The following is a 16,863-nucleotide window of genomic DNA, read 5'->3' as shown; positions in this document are numbered from 1 at the left end:
TGGATTGATGTTTTCTGCCTGCTTGCACCCCTGTGCTGTGAGCACTGCTGGGACACCTCAGTGCACGCAGATTAGAAAGCAAAATATTCCAGTAGCCCTGTGTTTCCAGTGTGATCAGAGGTTTGCTCCAGCTGTACAGTGACGATGATCTGGTGAAGTAAGAAAAAAAGAGACAAATTGGGGACTTCTGGGAACAAGAGTCCCTCAGGTGAGCAGTTGATTAAAACTTGTATGGATGATACACTGCACCTGTCAGTTCACTTTGGAGTGAAACAGAGACATCTGAAGCTGACTGGGCTGGTCGTTGTTTTTGTGCTGGGAGCAGAGGGGCACTGAGCCCGTGAGGACGGTCCTGGGCAGCTCTGCTCCCTTCGGCATGCCTGAGGTGTGGAATGGCTGTTCCCGTGTGTGTGAGGCACAGGGACAGGCACATCCTTCACCCCGGGGTGCAGCAGGAACCCTTCCCAGCCTGGATCAGGGACCATTCCCCGGTTGGATCCGGGACCATTCCCCGGTTGGATCCGGGATCTTTCCCCGGTTGGATCCGGGATCTTTCCCCGGTTGGATCCGGGACCATTCCCCGGTTGGATCCGGGACCATTCCCGGTTGGATCCGGGATCTTTCCCCAGCGGGTCCGGCCGTGGCGCAGCGGGACCTGCAGGGCTCGTGGCGGCCGCGAGGCGGCGCTGTGGGGTGGGGCGGGGCCGTCCCGGTCCCGTTCCCGCAGCCCCGGATCCGCCGCCGCTTCCTCGCACCGGTTCCGCTTCGCCGCCTGTCCCGGAGCTCCCGCCCGGCTCTGGGGCTGTCCCGGAGCTCCCGCTCGGCTCTGAGGCTGTTCCCTCTCCACGAGATTATTCCTGGGTGGCTCTGCCGCTGCCGGGTCCCCCCGTGTGCTGCGTGTGCACCGGCGGGCGGACACGGACACGGGCACAGGCGGGGCCGTGGCTGCCGCGCTTTGTGCGGCTCCGGCAGCTGTGAGAGGCCGGGCACGACTGCAGGGACCTCTCGCCTTGGGCAGCAAAGCCTGTGCCCCTCCCGATGCGTTACTGCAGCCAGCCTTGAGAAGGCTTCACAGCAGAAAAGAAAAAATAAATAAATTTGAGACACAAGTGTGTTGCAGGTGGTAAATGACGTCAGCTGAAGGAGCGCAGCTCCGCTGAGCCCCCGAGCATCGCGGCTGTCACGGCAGCGCCCGGCACTGCCGGCACTGCCAGCCTGCACCTCACGGGGGGAAATAAACCGCGGTACTGCCCGGTAGGCTTCAGAAAGAAACAAGCGCGGTGTTTCCCAGCTTTTCTACTTGGATATGTGGAGCCAGAAGGCCCCTCCAGAGCTGCCCCCACGCAGCCCCAGCTCTGGCTGCAGCTGCTGCCCCTGACCCCTGAGACAAGCGGCAGTGCAGGGCACAGCGCTGCACACACCTCTGCGGCCAGCTTGCACCAGAGCAGGAATTTACTGGACTTTGGAGAACCAGCTTGTCCAAACCACCCTGAAGGTTCCCACGGCCCTGGAGCGGCTGCTGTGCTGGCACAGCCAATGACTCCTGCAGCAACAGCAGGAACGGGTCAGAGCCCTGGGGCAGTCCCAGGGGCAGAGAGACAAGAGGTGAGGTGAAGGCACCTGCTGAACCCCTGCGGGTCCCCAGAGGGAAGGGGAGAAGTAGCTGGGATATCCAGAGCCTTGGCAGCCCCAGCTCAGGCCCTGAGGTCCCACCCTGGCCCAGCACCCTGACAGCTGAGCACGGGGGTGCCCCATGGGAAAAGCCAATTAATCCGTGCATGAGTGAATGGCCGAGTCCCAACACCCAGCAGAGCCCTGCTTCGCCCACGTCAGAGTGAACACAACTTGCGTTTGAAAAGAACTTTATTTAAAATCAGCGATTATACAGACTTCCCCTGCCACAGCACACGAGTTCCCAGCACAAGGTCCCCGTGCCCTGGTGGCCCCAGGCTGGGCTGCGCTGGCTCCCCCCAGTCCCAATGGCTCCATATGGAAATACAACACGTACAAAAGATCTGCTCCCTCGCAGCTAACAGGCATTTCATTAACCTCAACCCATTTAGCTTTCTATTATTTCTTGTGTAACCAGACTTAAAATTTGTCTTCTACTAAGAAACCCGGAGAAAAGAAATCTTCCTTTAGTGACTGTGTGCACCCCACGCAGCAATTCCCACCACCTTTGTCACCACACAGACAGCAGAGCCAGCAGGAGTCAGGGCCATCAGCAGGGAAATATGATCAATAGCAGCATTTTCCATGTGATCTCAAGTTACAGTCGTCTACAGAAGAAGGAACTGTGATCACCAGTAGGGAAGCAAGTAAGTACTGGATCCATTGTTAAAAGAAATCGAGTTGAAGGCAGGTTTTACCTTAAATAGGATTAAATATATATTGCAAGACACACCACACTCTGCAGGGGCTGCACATACAGAAGCAGAACTGTGGGCAGGGGAGCAGCGTGTCCCCCCCCGCACCCAATATTCCCACACAACATTGTCAAATTTAAAACTATCACCACTTGTTGAAAGTTGTCCAAGAAATATTTACAGCACAGGCACGGCCGGGAGAGGCTTGGGGAGCCGCAGGTCTGGCCAGGTGCTCCCGCAGTCCACCACGCTGCAGCACCGGGTCGTGCTGGGAGCAGCTGCAGCCCGGCCGTGCCGGTTCCTCACTACCCCACTACCCCTACACAGACAAGCATTTTGCGTGGATTAGGACAAAGCTACAGGCGGTGCCGTGGTGTGAGGAGAGCGCCAGCACTGCCACATGCTGCAGTGGGCCCAGCCTGCACACACGGGGGACGCACGGCGGGGCGGCGGAGCCCGCAGAGGCTCCTCGGGAACATGCTGCACAGTCGGGCTCCAGCCTCTACAGGAATCCTGGCTTCCAGCGTCAAACCAACCATCTCCAGCTATACAGCGAGGGTGACACTGCTCTGGGACCGGTGTTTACAACAGGTGTCAGTTCCTACGGACCTAGGTCGCGTATAGCTCCACGTATTACAGAGACCAGGCTGGATCTTCAGCGAATAAGTAGGTCCACGATTGTAGATCAACAACAGACTTTTATTGCTTTATACATGTGGTGCTGTTCAAGGCACTGTGGCACGGGCTAGAAAACTCGGAATGACTCGTGAAGGGACCTGGAATGCGACACGGCCGGTGCCGCGCGCCGCTCCTCGGCAGCCGCCGCGGCCCCGGGGCCGGCGGGCATGGCCCGAGCCCGGCCCCTCACATGCCCATCCGGATGCTCTGGATGATCTGGAAGATGGCTGCAAGAGAGCGACAGGGGAGCGCTCGCCGGGCAGCGCCAGCAGCGCTCGGGGGCCCGGACGGGGCAGTACCGGGCCCGAGGGGACAGTACCGGGCCCGGGCAGGGCAGTACCGGGGTCCGCAGGGACAGTGCCGGGCCCGAGGGGACAGTGCCGGGCCTGGACAGGGCAGTACCGGGCCCGAGCCGCTACCGGGGCCCGCAGCCACCGCCAGACCCGGCCGCCCGCGCGCGGCCGCTCACCTGATCCGCAGACCACGAAGATGAACAGAGCCAACAGCCAAGGCCCGACCGACGCCTTCTCCTCCGGGGCCGTTCTCTGCGAGCACAGCACCGCCGTCAGCGCAGCGCGGCCCGGCCCCGCCACCCCCGCCCGTGCCCACCCGGCTCGGCCCGGCCCCGCGCACCGAGGTCTTGGCGACGTTCCCTCGCTGGGTGATGTTCTTGCTGTGCTTCTCGTTGGCCATGCGGATGCGCTGCTTGGCCACCATGTCCGCGCTCGGCCCGGTCCGGCCCGGCCGCCGCTGCCGCGTCAGCACCGCGCGCTCCGCACGCCGGGAGCGCGCCGGGGGCGGGGCCCGCGCGCGCCAACCCGCGCACGCGCCGCCGAGGCCCGCCCCGCCCGGGAACGTGGCGCGCGCTGCGGCCGCTGCGCCGCCACCGCCCCGGAACCGGAAACAGCGCTCCGCCCGCGCGCCAAGATGGCGCCGCCCACGCCGCTGCTCGCAGGTGCGTCGGGCCCAGGCGGCGTCGAGCCCGAGCGGTGTCGGAGTCGGGGATGGTGCGCGGGGGGCGAGGGCGAAGTTGGGCTGGGGCGGCCCGGAGCTCCTCCGGTGCCCGTCGGCGTCCGCCGCGCGTCCCCTCCCCAGCGTGCGGTGCCGCGGCGTGGCCAAGTCCGGCCCGGGTCGTGGAATTCTTGACGGTGTAGCTCCCGGCACTGGTCAGGGCTCGCCGGGTCCTGTGCTCGCTCGGCCCGGAGTAGCCGGGGCGCGGCCGGACCCTCCCCAGGGCTGCCGGTGCTCACCCCGACCCTTCTGCCGAGCAGCGGCCCCGCCGCCGGCCTCCCCCGCGGGAGCTCTCGAGGCCCCGTGCCGGGGATTCGTGCTTCAGCCGCGGGTGATTTACCGCGGGGTACCCGGGGAGCGTTCGCGGGCTCGGCTCGGTGCGTGGGCAGCGCCGCGGGACGCGGCTCCCGGAGCCCGTGACGTGTCCGCTGCGGTCTGTGGGCTTTGCACTGCAGTGAAGGTCTTTCCAAAAGTCGTGGTCCTTTTCAATATCTCACTGTCCTTAACTTAAGCGATGTGTATTTTTCTCTTCTGTAAGCTTCAAACACCGATATGGTTTCCCTCGCTCGGGTCTGTGGGGGCTGCAGGTGTTCAGGGTAGATTTTGGGCGGCTCGCGACCGTCTGTTGTAAATTTGGATCTTGATGGGGAGCGTGACAGAAAGGCTGGAGAACACGTTCCAGGCAGGGCTGCGCAGTTCGTGGGTCGGTTTTAAGGTGTGTTAAAAGGTTCCCTTAGGATCTCTCGGGGCTGTAGTGTACGTGAACTTTGGGAAACTGCATTTAGGCATGAGAAAAACTGTTTTACTGTGAGACTGGGGCAGAGGCTGTGGATGGATCCCCGTCCTGGGCCGGGCACTGCCCTGCAGAGGGTGTTGCTGCAGGAGGGGTGGGATGGGCGCTCGGGGGTGTGTCTCAGTTATGCCTTGGCATTTCCTTACAGCTGGTATGGGAAAGAGTGTGCGTGTCTCAGGGTTCACGAGTTAGAAAAACATCTGCTTTGGACCATTTCCTGCATATGAAATGAGCTGTTTGTTTCCTCTTGCAGTGCGAGGGTCCGAAGGGCTGTACATGGTGAATGGGCCCCCGAGTTTCACCGAGAGCACAGCATTCCAAAGGTACCGCTGCCACTGGCACAGAAGAAATTGCTTTCTGAAAAGTAAAGGTAGACTCTAGCACTGAAAAATGTATGAATATAAGTGAGTTCAGAAAACTGATGGTTTGGAGGGCTTTGCACTTGCCCGAGCTCGCTGCCAGGTGACAGTCCCTGAGCAAGGGGACTGCACTGTGACACAGAGCTCCTCAGGTGCACGGCAGGAAAGCTGTGTTTGTTTTTGTAACTGTGCCACTATTGGATACTTAAGTGCATTTCTTATTTCCTTAGGGATTCTGGAAAAAATTGCAAAGCTGTTGCTTTTAGCAAGGACGGCTCCCTCTTTGCCTGGTGCAATGGACAAAAGTGGGTGCATTTTATTATCTTAATTTTTAGTTTCTATGAAATAAGTGGAATCAGTTATACCTCATTTACTCTTGTCTCTGTAAAGGCAGTTGCTGTTAATGCAAGTGTTTGCATTAACTTTAAATGGAGTTTATTGTTGCATTAGTGGCTTTGTTTCTTGACTGACAGATTAAATATTTGCTGTTCTTCTCCTATTTATAATGCATCCATTCCCGTGCAGTCTGGATATGCTTTCTTTGTTTGGCTGGTTTTTTATTCGTGACTCTTAGAACCTGGTCTCTGGGATTAATGTATTTGTAGAGTCTACAGAAAATAATAAGTCTATACACCTTATAAACGTTAGAAGGTTCCTTTTTTATAGATCAGGTGCATTAGAGACTTCACTCTCCCATTTATGTGATGCAGTCAAAAAAATGTGTTACGTTTTGACCAGTGGTTTTCTTGGTTTCTTCATGCCTGGATGTCTTGAACAATTCTCTCTACTATTAATTAACTATTGTAAGCATGTTTTGTTGAAGTAACATCTTTTGATTCCAGAGTCAATGTTGTTAATGTCACCAGAGCTGAGTTACTGCATTCCTTTGACCTCCCAAAGACAGTTTGCCTTGAATTCTCGCCAAAGAATAATGTTCTGGCAACGTGGCAGGCCTATACAAGTGAGTATTGTACAGCTGGGGAAGCACAGGCTTTGTGCATGTCTTCATCCATGTCTGGGTTAGGACCTGGCTGGCCTCTGTGGCACATTTGTTGGCCAAGTGAGCAGTACAGAGAGGGTGCAGAAAGTTCTGTGGGCAGTCAGGAGCTCAGTGGAGGAGGGAGGGATGGCATTGTCCAAGTGCAGCTGGTGTTGGCCATCCTCACACGGGCTCTGCCAGTGCTCATGGTTACTGTGGCAGTCAGTCACATGTTTCTAAACTTTGGGAATGGAACAGTGTGCTGTGCAAGCAGCTTGTGTTCAAGGGACATGGTGCACTGTCCTGGAGCAGTTGTGTCCTGCCCTGGGGCCCATGGCTGGAGTGTTGTCCATGGCCAGAGCTGTATTCCCTCCTCTGCCTCCCTGGGGGGGGTCGAGTTCCTGATTCTGGGAGCTGCAGTCCTGACTGAGCCCCAGACTGTGTAAGTGGTGCCTTGGGAGGGAAGAGCTGGGCAAGGCTGGGCCTTGGGAGCTGGCCAGGCTGTGGGGAGACTGGGAACCCAGGGAAAGAGAAGGCAGCACAAGCTGTGGGCTGTTAGTGAGCTGTTCTGGGTCTGCTGTAAATCACTGACAGCCGCAGGCAGGCTGTGCTGTCCAGGAGGAGTGTACAGACAGTTTAAAAGCAGCAGAACCATTTTGCATGGCTTGCAGAGAGAGCTGTGACCATGGTGGAATGGATAAAATTCTCACCTCGGTCCTGTCAGAACAAAACACTGTAATGCAGAGCATGCCTCCATTGTTTGCTGTGAGGATGGGTTTTGGTTTGGATTAAAAAGCTGTGCAGGTGTTGGTGGTTGTAGCCTGGCAGTGGGGAGTAGAAGCCCTACACCTCCAAATGTGAGTTCTTTCTGCAAACAGCCTGAGGTTGATAGGTACAGCAGTCAGCACTCATGGGTCTGGTCCCTCAGGGGCAGAAGTTGCATGCTTGCAAGGAGTTTTTGGGTGTCTGGGCACTACCAGAACCATGAGGTGGGATGTTGGGGTAAAGATTTAAGCCTCAAAGATTGCTGTTTTGTTTTGCAGCTGCTAAGGATGGCACAGCAGGGGTGCCCAACCTGCAGCTCCATGATCTGAAAACTGGAAAATGCTTGAAGTCTTTTATACAGAAAAAGATGCAGAACTGGTAAATAAGCCTTCCAAATGCTAATTGTTTGCAATGAAATGTGGTTTTAAAAATCTGATCCAGGTAAATGGAGCTGTTTCAGAGCAGTGCCTGTTGCTGACTGAAAGCCAGAGTCTGTGCTTTTGTCTGTGTGTCGTTCATTGTAAATTCACTCTCACTTTGCACCACAGAGGAAAGCTGAGCAGACAATAATTAAGTTCACTTGTATATTTTTTGCTATGCAGATGTCATTTATCCACATTAAATTTATCATGTTTGGACTTACTGGGTTCACAATAGAGGGGAAAAACAATCCTGGAATGCTAATGATGAGCATAATTTTGTGTTTCTGACTTTTCCCTTCATGTGCAGGTGTCCTTGCTGGGCAGATGATGAAAGCATTTGTGCCAGGAATGTGAACAATGAAGTGCACTTCTTTGAAAACAACAACTTCAGTATGCGAGTATTTCTCTACATTTCATTCCTTCTATAAATGCTGCTTCTTTTGAGAGAAGGTTTTTGTTTTCAGGTTTTTCTTTGTTTCTTCCTTTGCTTGCCTTTTATTTTAAATGCTGCCTACATTCTATTTCAGTTTGGAATTTAAAATCATTATGCTTTAATGAAGTGTGTTTTCACTTTCTTATTTATCTTTTCACTGACAGGCATGATATGAAATGCATCTGATTCTCAGTTAAAGAGGCCTGATTCTACATTGTTTCTTATTAATGACATCCAAGAAATTGTTGTTAGAAAATGTGATCTGGGATTACTTCCTTGGGTTGTAGCATATTCTGTCAATAGACTTCAAAATGGCTCAATCAAAAATTGATGGCAATTTCAAAAATGAAAGAGTGAAGCCTGAAGATTTTTACCAGGGAGATTTACTGTTGGTGGTAGAATATCTGGAGTAAACAGATGTTGAAAAGGGAAAGGGGAAGAAAAGAGCAGAAAGATAAAAATTAATTAGAACGAAAATGTAAAGGAATTAAAACTGAGGGGAGAACAGCAGTGTGTGGTTTTAGTTTTGCATTCTTTGTTTTAATTTAAATATAAAGTTGATATAAGAGTTATGGCTCCGAGAGATTCAGTTTCCTGGGAATTAGCCCAGCTGATGTAACCAAGCTGTGGGAAGTGTGGAATGTGAGCCTCAGCAGTTCTGCTGGCACTGCACGTTCCTGGCTGCAGTGGGGCTCTGGGGGATGCTGTTCCCATCAGGTGTTTTGGGAAGGGGCAGTGCTGAGCCCAGAGCAGGCCTGTGGGGAAGAGTTACCCCGTGGAGGTGTGAGGGAGCACCTGAATGTGACTGAATCCAGCACAGATAAGGGGAGGAATATCTGCTTCAAACACAGGCTGTGTTCACTTGGGTTCAGAGGCTTCCTTTGCTTTTTGAACTTCCAAATACTAAGTGCTGGGTTTCAGACATAGGATTGATTCAAGTTGGTTTTGTAGGCAAAGTGATGTGGTGAAATGGGAAAGTAATGGTTGTTTGCCTAGAAAAAGAGATTCTTAGTGGTTGTCTTTGCTGGTCTGTGTTATCCAGGATATAACTCCTTAGAAGGGTGTGCTTAGGATATCCAGGTAATGTGGTTTGTCATTACCATCACACATCTGTGGCCTTTTTCTTGGCAGATACCATTGCAAATAAGCTGCATTTGCAGAAGGTCAGTGATTTCGTGTTGTCCCCAGGAGCACAGCCAACCAAGGTACTTCTCATCCAGCTTCCAGTCTTTTTCTTGGTTTCCTTAAAAAAAGAAACCCACTGTGACTTTAGTCCAGTGTACTGGTAGTAGCTCTGCCCTGTGCTCCCAAGGCTTTAACCTGCAGTGAAATCTCTGGCTGTTTCAGGTTGCTGTTTATGTCCCAGGCAGCAAAGGTGCTCCATCCTTTGTCAGGCTCTACCAGTACCCCAACTTTGGGGGCCCACAGTCAGCACTCGCCAACAAAAGCTTCTTCAAAGCTGACAAGGTGACAATGCTATGGAACAAAAAAGGTACAGCAGCTGTGTACTGAACTTCTCTATTGTGCTCATTTTGGATTGACTTGCTTTGTTTACTGTGTGGGGTTTGTGTTTAATCTGCACATGTTGATAAATCCTGAGGGCACCCCTTAATGCCTTGCTGAGGTGCATTTCTGCACACCCTGGAGTGCTCAGCACTTTCTATGACTTTGGTCATTATGTATGTTGTAATTGAAAATATTCTATATGTGCTGCTAAATTCAGCAGTTGAATGACAAATTCTTATATAACTTTGCATTCAGTGTTGATAACATAATTGGATTGTAAACATAAGAATACTTCATGCCATGATATAATCTTAATCTGTAGAATTATCTGTATGCATGCATATCATACCTGGGATGAGTTGGCAGGCCTCTGTGCTCTGCTGTGTGTTAGCAAAGAGCTGTTTCAGGTGATTTTGTACACATCATTTTACTTCAACCCACATAATTTGGAATGCAAGGAGGGTGTTACACATATGTAGAAACCATGCATGGGGACTTTGAGAGACAGGGAAGATTGATAGCTCAAGACATTTTGGGGGACTTGTGTCTGGGGGAAGAGGCAGGTTGGGCCTGATGGGACAGTGCCCTGCTCTGCACCCCCTGCAGGGGCACAGCTTTGGATAACAGATGTGCATGCAGAAGATGTTGAGGAAACATTTATTAAGGATTGATCAGGATGTTTGGTTTTTGTGGTATTTTAATTTTTTTTTATAGCTGCAAAGGATGCAGCTGTGTTCACTTGCTTGTGATCTAATAGTGAATGGACTGATCTGACATTTTTCATCTGAGAAAGGAAGGTATTCAGTCCTTTTGTGTTAGCATTTAGGAAAAACTCTGTTCAGAAGAGAATGATAGCAGCACCCAGTAGGGTCTGGTTATTTGGGAGCTGGTGTGGCTTTGTGTGTGGCGTCTGTGCAGTGGCTGTGTGGTTGTCAGGGGCTGTGCTGCACTAACTGTGTCTGTTCTCAGCCACGGCAGTGCTGGTGGTTGCCAGCACCGAGGTGGACAAGAGTGGAGCCTCGTACTACGGCGAGCAGACGCTGCACTACGTGGCAGCCAGCGGGGAGAGCGCCGTGGTGCAGCTGCGTGAGTACCCCGAGCCCTGCTGGGCTGCCTGGCGCCCTCAGCTGATCCCTAACGTCCTCGCAACGAAAATCCTTCCCTTTTTTTTGTTTGTTTTAGTTTTTTACCTCTGCAGGAGGATGTGTTTTTCTGGGGTGGTTTGGGTTTTTTTTCAGTAGCTGAATCTTCTTGCCTTTGGTAGACTTATAATCTGAATGTCAGTGGCAGAGAGCAAACACTTGGAGTTTATACATCCTGCTGCTTTCCTTGGGAAAGTGTTCAGGTGCACAGGAAGGGAGCTGTGCTCGTTTGCTGAGGAAACACGTGGGCAATGGAGCCAGGTTGATGTCTGAGAATCCATAACAAGCAGGAATGTGTGTCACCAAACAGAATAATCCTACCTGCACTTTTACACCTGCAAGATACTGTTACTCAATGAGCCAGGGCAGAGGGAGAGCAATTTTTTGAAGTCTGTTGGAAAATAGAAATCCTTTATTCTGTATTGTAAAATTGTAAGTGTTTTAAGACATAAAAATGACGTATTGAGAAGCAGCAGATGATTGTGCTTAATTCCAGTCCATGTCTTAACTTCCCCTGTGGGGATCTTTTCTCCTTCTCTCAAGCCTTTGTTGTTGTGTGCAAACATCTGGCCTGTTTGGGATTGAGGAGGCCAGTTTGTTGGGAATGTTTGGGAGCACTGGGGATGGGGTGACGTGGAATATCCTTGCTGGAGGTACTGTGAGTGTAATTTCCATAAACAGTGCTGACTGGGAACATTGCCAGTTTGCCTTCTGCTGCAATACTTGTGGCTGAGTACAGTGCCCCATTTCCCCTTGATGGTAACTCCACTGGGGAAGGAGAATTGGGGTTATGGCTCAGGGTATAGAATCTCTTTGGGAGCAGTTTCCCAGCTTGAGGACAGTACTTGTTTAACTACATACTTACTGAAACATTCTTTATTTCTAGTGCATTTGTATTTAACAGGAAGTTTACCATTACTTTTCATTTAATTTAGCTATTCCTTTTCAAGGAAAAGCCCAAACTGATAAAACCAGCTGGTGGGCACTTGGAGTGAGAGGTGCCTCATTCCCTGTGGAGCTGGATCTTTTTTGAAGTGCAGTTCTGCAGCTTTTTTCCACACTGGCATTTGCAGAGGGCTTTTCATTTTTTACTAAGATGTGGTGCTGCTGCAGGCTCTGGCAGAGCTCTGAGGGCTGCGTGGAGCTGCCCTCATCTCCCCAGCTGCTGCTGTCACCAAATGTCATTTTCTGTCACCTCTGTATCTGAGCTACACTGGTTGATGTCACTGAACAGGTTTTGAAGGGGAGCACACAGTGTGATTGGACATCCTCATTTCTAAAGATAATGAGACTTCAGAGTGACAACAGGCATGAACCATTTAACTCAGTGAACATTTTGGGTCAGCTCTGGATTTAAGGATTCAGTCATGCACTTGGCATTTATCTGAACTATGGGTAAATATACCCAGATGATGAAAAGTTATAATGCCCTGTGGTTTGTATTTACCTCTGGATATTTCACCTGAGTTTTCATCACTAATTCATCATTCTTCAGTATCTCCTAACGTTCCAACCCCCAGAACAGCTTCTAACAGTACCAAGTTTTGATCATTATCTGTAAAGCCATTTTTGTGTGCTCGCTCACATTAAAATTTGACTTACAAAATATTGTGCATGGGCATGGTCCAAAGATAACTCAGATCACTATTACTTGCCTCTACAAAGCTGAGCTACGCAATATTTCTTAGATTAAAAGAAGAGAAACTATTATCCAGCTGGTATAAAACTCCTGTTTTTGCAGGGTTCCAGTGGGACAATTTGAGAAGGTCCTGAGGTCATACTTGAGGAAAAAAAAAAAAGCGGATTTTTTTTACATGTCAAGCTATGCTTACTGTTAAAGTGTTGGTGCTGGCCCTGCAGAGGTAATTTGGAATGACTGCAGTTATTGTTGCAAACTGTAACTAAAGTTATCAGAAGATAGAAGGTTGTTTTTCCCGCTGTTGTTAGCAGAATTAGTTTTCACTGTCAATAATTAGAATACAACATTTTAGTAAAGCATGAAGAATCGCTGTGGATTTTATTTTGTCTCGCTCTGAAAAAACGCAGACTCCCAACAGCTGCATGTTTTTCCTTTTCCTGCAGCAAAAAGCGGCCCTATTTACGATGTTGCCTGGAGCCCCAATTCCGTGGAGTTCTGTGCTGTGTATGGTTTCATGCCTGCCAAAGCCACAGTTTTTAACCTGAAATGTGACCCCGTGTTTGATTTTGGCACCGGGCCTCGCAACGCCGCCTACTACAGCCCCCACGGACACATCCTGGTGCTGGCAGGGTTCGGGAACCTCCGGGGGCAGATGGAAGTGTGGGACGTTAAGAACTACAAGCTCATCTCCAAGCCGGTGGCCTCGGACTCCACGTACTTCGCGTGGTGTCCCGACGGGGAGCACATCGTGACCGCCACGTGTGCGCCCCGCCTGCGCGTCGGCAACGGCTACAAGATCTGGCACTACACGGGCTCGGTGCTGCACTCCCACCAGGTGCCCTCCGACCAGGAGATGTGGCAGGTGTTCTGGCAGCCCTTCCTGGACGGGGTGTTCCCAGAGAGAGCCGTGAGGTACCAGGCCGTGGCCAGCGAGCTGGCCGGCGCTGAGCCGCGCCCAGCGCAGGCGTACAGACCCCCGGCCCTGAGGAACAAACCCGGCACCAGCTCCAAGCTCGTGAGTAGCACTGTCCTGTGGGACCTGACCTGATGTCTCGTGGCTGTTTGCAGCTCGGCCTCACGTGTGTGTGTGTGTGTGTTTTTGGGGAGGAACATGGGAGGAGTGATGAGGTTGGCAGCACTGTGGGGGTTCGGAGGGGTTTTGGTGAGCTGCTCTGGCACTTTGCTCACAGTTTGCAAGAACGTATGCTGGAAAGCTCTCATGTCTTTGGCACAAATACTGTCCTTTCACAGAGCATCTGCAGACTTTTGTAATGCTCTTTGTGATGTGCACTGAAACACTAAACTCCGAGCGTGGCTTGTGGTGAAATTGAGTGCTCTGGTTAGGACGGGAGCCTCTGATCTGGGTGACTTGACTTGCCAGTTCTGAACCCAGCCAGCCTGGGCTTGACTGGCCTCCCAACAGCCATTCTTTCTTGCTGATTTTTGGGGTTTTTTTTAAGGTAAATGTACTTCCTAGAGATTGGATCATTACTAAGTCAGCTGCAGCTTAAACACATTCCAGTACAGTGACCTGCTTGTATAATTAGTTTCTTTCTGCAAGTTTTCAAATTAGGCTGAGTAGCAGCTAATTCCATGTAACAACTGCACCCTTCATGTTTGAGTCCTGGAGAGCTTTGATTTTGAGCCTGATGCTTTTGCAGGAGACTCAGCCTGCCAGCAATCTGTGAGCCATGCTGAGGGCTTCTCTCACAAACCATCCGTGAGCACAGGGAGTAGGGAAAAGATACAGTCAGTAAAATAATTCTGCTTACTTATATGGGCAAAAAATCTTGTCACATGCATTAAAGCAATACAGTGCCACAGTTAAGAGTTCTCTTAAACACCAAACAGCCCCCACTGCCCCCCAAGAAGTCCCCATCTCTCCTCCCACCACTCAGCTTTCCTCTCTGGTCATCAGGTGTTTGAGTTACAAAGCTGTCAACAACAGCAAAATGTTGAAGCCAGGCTTCAGTCATTTTGTGCTGGATTATTCCTCTTGGATTTTATTTCTTTCATGAGATAGAAAACACAATGATTTTGTTTTTTTATCAGAAATCTATGAAATCATTAGGGCACACAGGGTAGTCCCATGCAAACTCGAGTGGATGAGTTTGAAACCCTTTTCACCCTTCCTTTCTTTCATTTTTTCTTCTTTCTTTCTGGTTCGTACCTAAGGCATATGATGTTGCTTTAGGTAGATTTTGGGGTTTCTGTGCCAACATGGAGTATGGGGATTTAACCATTTTGTATCTCCTGCAGCATGAGGATGAGCCACCCCAGAACATGAAACCCCAGCTGGGAGGTGGTGATAAACCACTGTCTAAAACAGCTCTCAAAAATCAGAGGAAACATGAAGCAAAGAAAGCTGCTAAGCAGGTACTGCAAAAGCCATTCTTACAAGGACAATGTTAATTAGTTAATTAGTTTCCCCAGAGGGCAGCAGTCAGTCTCAGCAGTGGTTTGTGCACTGAGAGCCCCCCATGCATGTGGGAAGGGCAGCAGAGTTTAACCAGGGTAAAGCAGGTACAAAAGGGTGATTGAAATGGAACAGCTTTGCTGAGTCACTGCAAATGGTAGCTAAAGTCACTGTGGAGGCAAAGTGACTGTGACTGCTGGCATCCTGCAAAATGTGCTTTGGTTTTAGAGAGGAGGTAAGAACAGGCTGGTGCTTTGTGTTCCCAGCAGGTCAAGGCTGAGGTGTGCTTTTAGGCCAGACCAGAGGCAGCCTGTCTGCCACTTCTGGAATTACTATTTGACTAGGTAGACAAAAGTCAGCTTTTGGTATTAGCTTTCCAGTTTCTAAAAATCTCTGGAGCAACAATTTCTTTAAATGCTATTTTTAAAAATTTCTAGCACTGGTTTTGAGCCCTTTCTTTTGCTTCGAAGACAATCACCCAGTCTGCTTTGTAAAATATTTGTGTATATATTTGTCATATCACCTTTAAACTGATGTTTCCCTGTGCTGTGTGTGGTTGGGATCTTGAGGAAGTAGAAATTAAACAAGAAACATCATGTGGGCTGTTTGTCCATGGAAAGCAGGTCAGCAGATAATACAGCACTTCAGAGCAAGTCATGCCCAGAAATTGGAATACACCAGCAAACTGGGGAAAGAAGGAATATTAAATGGATCCTCTTAAAGTGATTAAAGACATTTTTCATTCTCTTTGTAATCAAAGGTATTTTCTAGATTGTATTTATGTGTCTACAGGAAGCCAAAGCTGAGGCACACCAAGGCCCTGCCCAGGTCCAGCCCCCACAGAGTGCCCTGCAGAACACTGTGCCTGCCACGACCACGGGAGATCCTGAACTGGACAAGAAGATAAAGAATTTGAAAAAGGTGTGAAGAGATTGTTTTTCTGTCAGACAGTATTTCTCCAAGGGCTGGTGTGTCAGACCTAGTGTGAGTGTAAGGTGCCTGAGTTCAGGGGGATGCAGGTGCCAATCTGTACCCACCTCTCGGTGCAGCCAGGGAGGCCATCGTGTGCCAGGGTTCCTGAAGGTCCCATCTGAGGTGGCACCCGGGGAGGAGCATTTGAAACTACCCGTGAGGCTCCAGGCAGGAATGCTGTGGAGTCCCCAGCTGAGGGTCAGGGCTGCACTGGCAGGTCTGGTGCTCACACAGGAGCTCTGTGCATTCTCTGGTTGTTGGGAGCTGCATCTGGAAGGGGAGCAGTGCCTTGTGGTGTGAGTGCAGAGTTTGCTGCCAGTCTTGAGAATTCTTGCATTAAATAATTCCAGTGTAGAAATGGTTAAGTTCTGGCTAGAGAATCTTTCCCATTTCTCTTGGCTGCCTCCTGCTGCTCATAGTCTCTGGATTAACATTCCAGACTTTGAGGAAAATGTGTGGTGAAGAGGGATGGTGATGGAGTAGTTTCCAAGTTTGGATCTAGCCCTTCAGTGAGACAATGCCTGGTGTTTGTTTCAGAGATGAAGAAGTATTGCTGTTCTCTAGGTTCTGTTCTTGAAAGAAATGGGTGGGAAATTCTGGGCAGAGCATCTGGAGATGCTGTAGGCATTGTTCCTTCCACAGAGACCTGTCTCCAGATGCATCAGGCTATTGCAAGTGCAGCAACATTTTTGTGCCACCAATATTTTTGTGTTAGAGTGGCTTTTTGTATTTTTTTTTTTTTTTGCAGAAACTAAAGGCAATTGAGCAGTTGAAGGAACAGGCAGCTGCTGGCAAACAGCTGGAGAAGAATCAGGTATGGTTGAGATCTGTACAGTTTATTCGAGGTTCATTTTATAATAAGCTACATCTATGACATTTTATGCTTGTCTGCTCTAGGTGGAGAAGATTCAGAAAGAAGCTGCTCTCCTTAAGGAACTGGAAGACCTAGAACTGGGTGTTTAAATCTTCCTTGAGCTCCAGTGCGGTGCTAACACAAGTTCATGCAAAATGTAGTTTGTTAAACATTTCAGCAAATGACCAAGGGTGCGAAAGTCGACAGATTTGCTGCTCATTTGCCTTTAAAAAAGAGTTTTCCTAAAAATGTGTGCCCGTGAAACTGTAAGCAAGTGATGATACAGTATCCATCAGCCAGTTCTGCTGCTCTTCCAACGAGAAACGGAGAAACGTGCTCCTTTTCTGAGAACATACTGCCTGAACCAGATTGTTTTTCCTAATTTGGGCGGGAGAAGGGAAGGCGATAAAGACATTTGATAGCTTTATTCTATTTAAAAGAGACGCGGTCTTTATGCAATAAGGGATGTAGAGAACCATAAAAGCATTTAATACCAGCGAGCTGTGCGAGCCGTCTGTGACCGCCAGGG

At 50.3% G+C, this 16,863-nt stretch overlaps 2 protein-coding genes across 3 annotated transcripts; one reads left to right on the top strand and one right to left on the bottom strand.

Moving 5' to 3' along the window:
• Window positions 1-1,845: 1,845 nt before the first annotated feature.
• On the bottom strand, window positions 1,846-3,859 carry SERP1 (stress associated endoplasmic reticulum protein 1). Its single transcript, XM_014886144.2, has 3 exons — window positions 3,678-3,859; window positions 3,514-3,589; window positions 1,846-3,271 (listed from the first exon to the last, which is right to left on the bottom strand). Exons 1-3 carry the CDS (start codon window positions 3,759-3,761, stop codon window positions 3,231-3,233), a joined length of 201 nt encoding a protein of 66 aa, XP_014741630.1. The 5' UTR covers window positions 3,762-3,859; the 3' UTR covers window positions 1,846-3,230.
• Window positions 3,860-3,926: 67 nt separating this feature from the next.
• On the top strand, window positions 3,927-16,830 carry EIF2A (eukaryotic translation initiation factor 2A). Of its 2 annotated transcripts, none has more exons than XM_014886141.2 (14): window positions 3,927-3,999; window positions 5,102-5,171; window positions 5,438-5,512; window positions 6,050-6,168; window positions 7,230-7,329; window positions 7,681-7,763; window positions 8,938-9,011; window positions 9,154-9,298; window positions 10,282-10,398; window positions 12,537-13,108; window positions 14,353-14,469; window positions 15,302-15,430; window positions 16,230-16,295; window positions 16,379-16,830. In XM_014886141.2, the coding sequence occupies exons 1-14, from the start codon at window positions 3,972-3,974 to the stop codon at window positions 16,442-16,444; spliced, it is 1,761 nt and encodes a 586-aa protein (XP_014741627.1). In that variant the 5' UTR covers window positions 3,927-3,971; the 3' UTR covers window positions 16,445-16,830. The 2 variants fall into 2 exon arrangements, with proteins under 2 accessions (XP_014741627.1, XP_088027270.1); XM_088171144.1 differs by lacking the exon at window positions 3,927-3,999 and adding an exon at window positions 4,487-4,770.
• The last annotated feature ends 33 nt before the right edge of the window (window positions 16,831-16,863 follow it).

This window comes from Sturnus vulgaris, chromosome 10 (assembly GCF_052056855.1).
Source record: "Sturnus vulgaris isolate bStuVul1 chromosome 10, bStuVul1.hap1, whole genome shotgun sequence".
Taxonomy (NCBI): domain Eukaryota; kingdom Metazoa; phylum Chordata; class Aves; order Passeriformes; family Sturnidae; genus Sturnus; species Sturnus vulgaris.
Note: the sequence above shows the minus strand (reverse complement) of the source record. Positions and strands in the feature narration are given on the sequence as shown.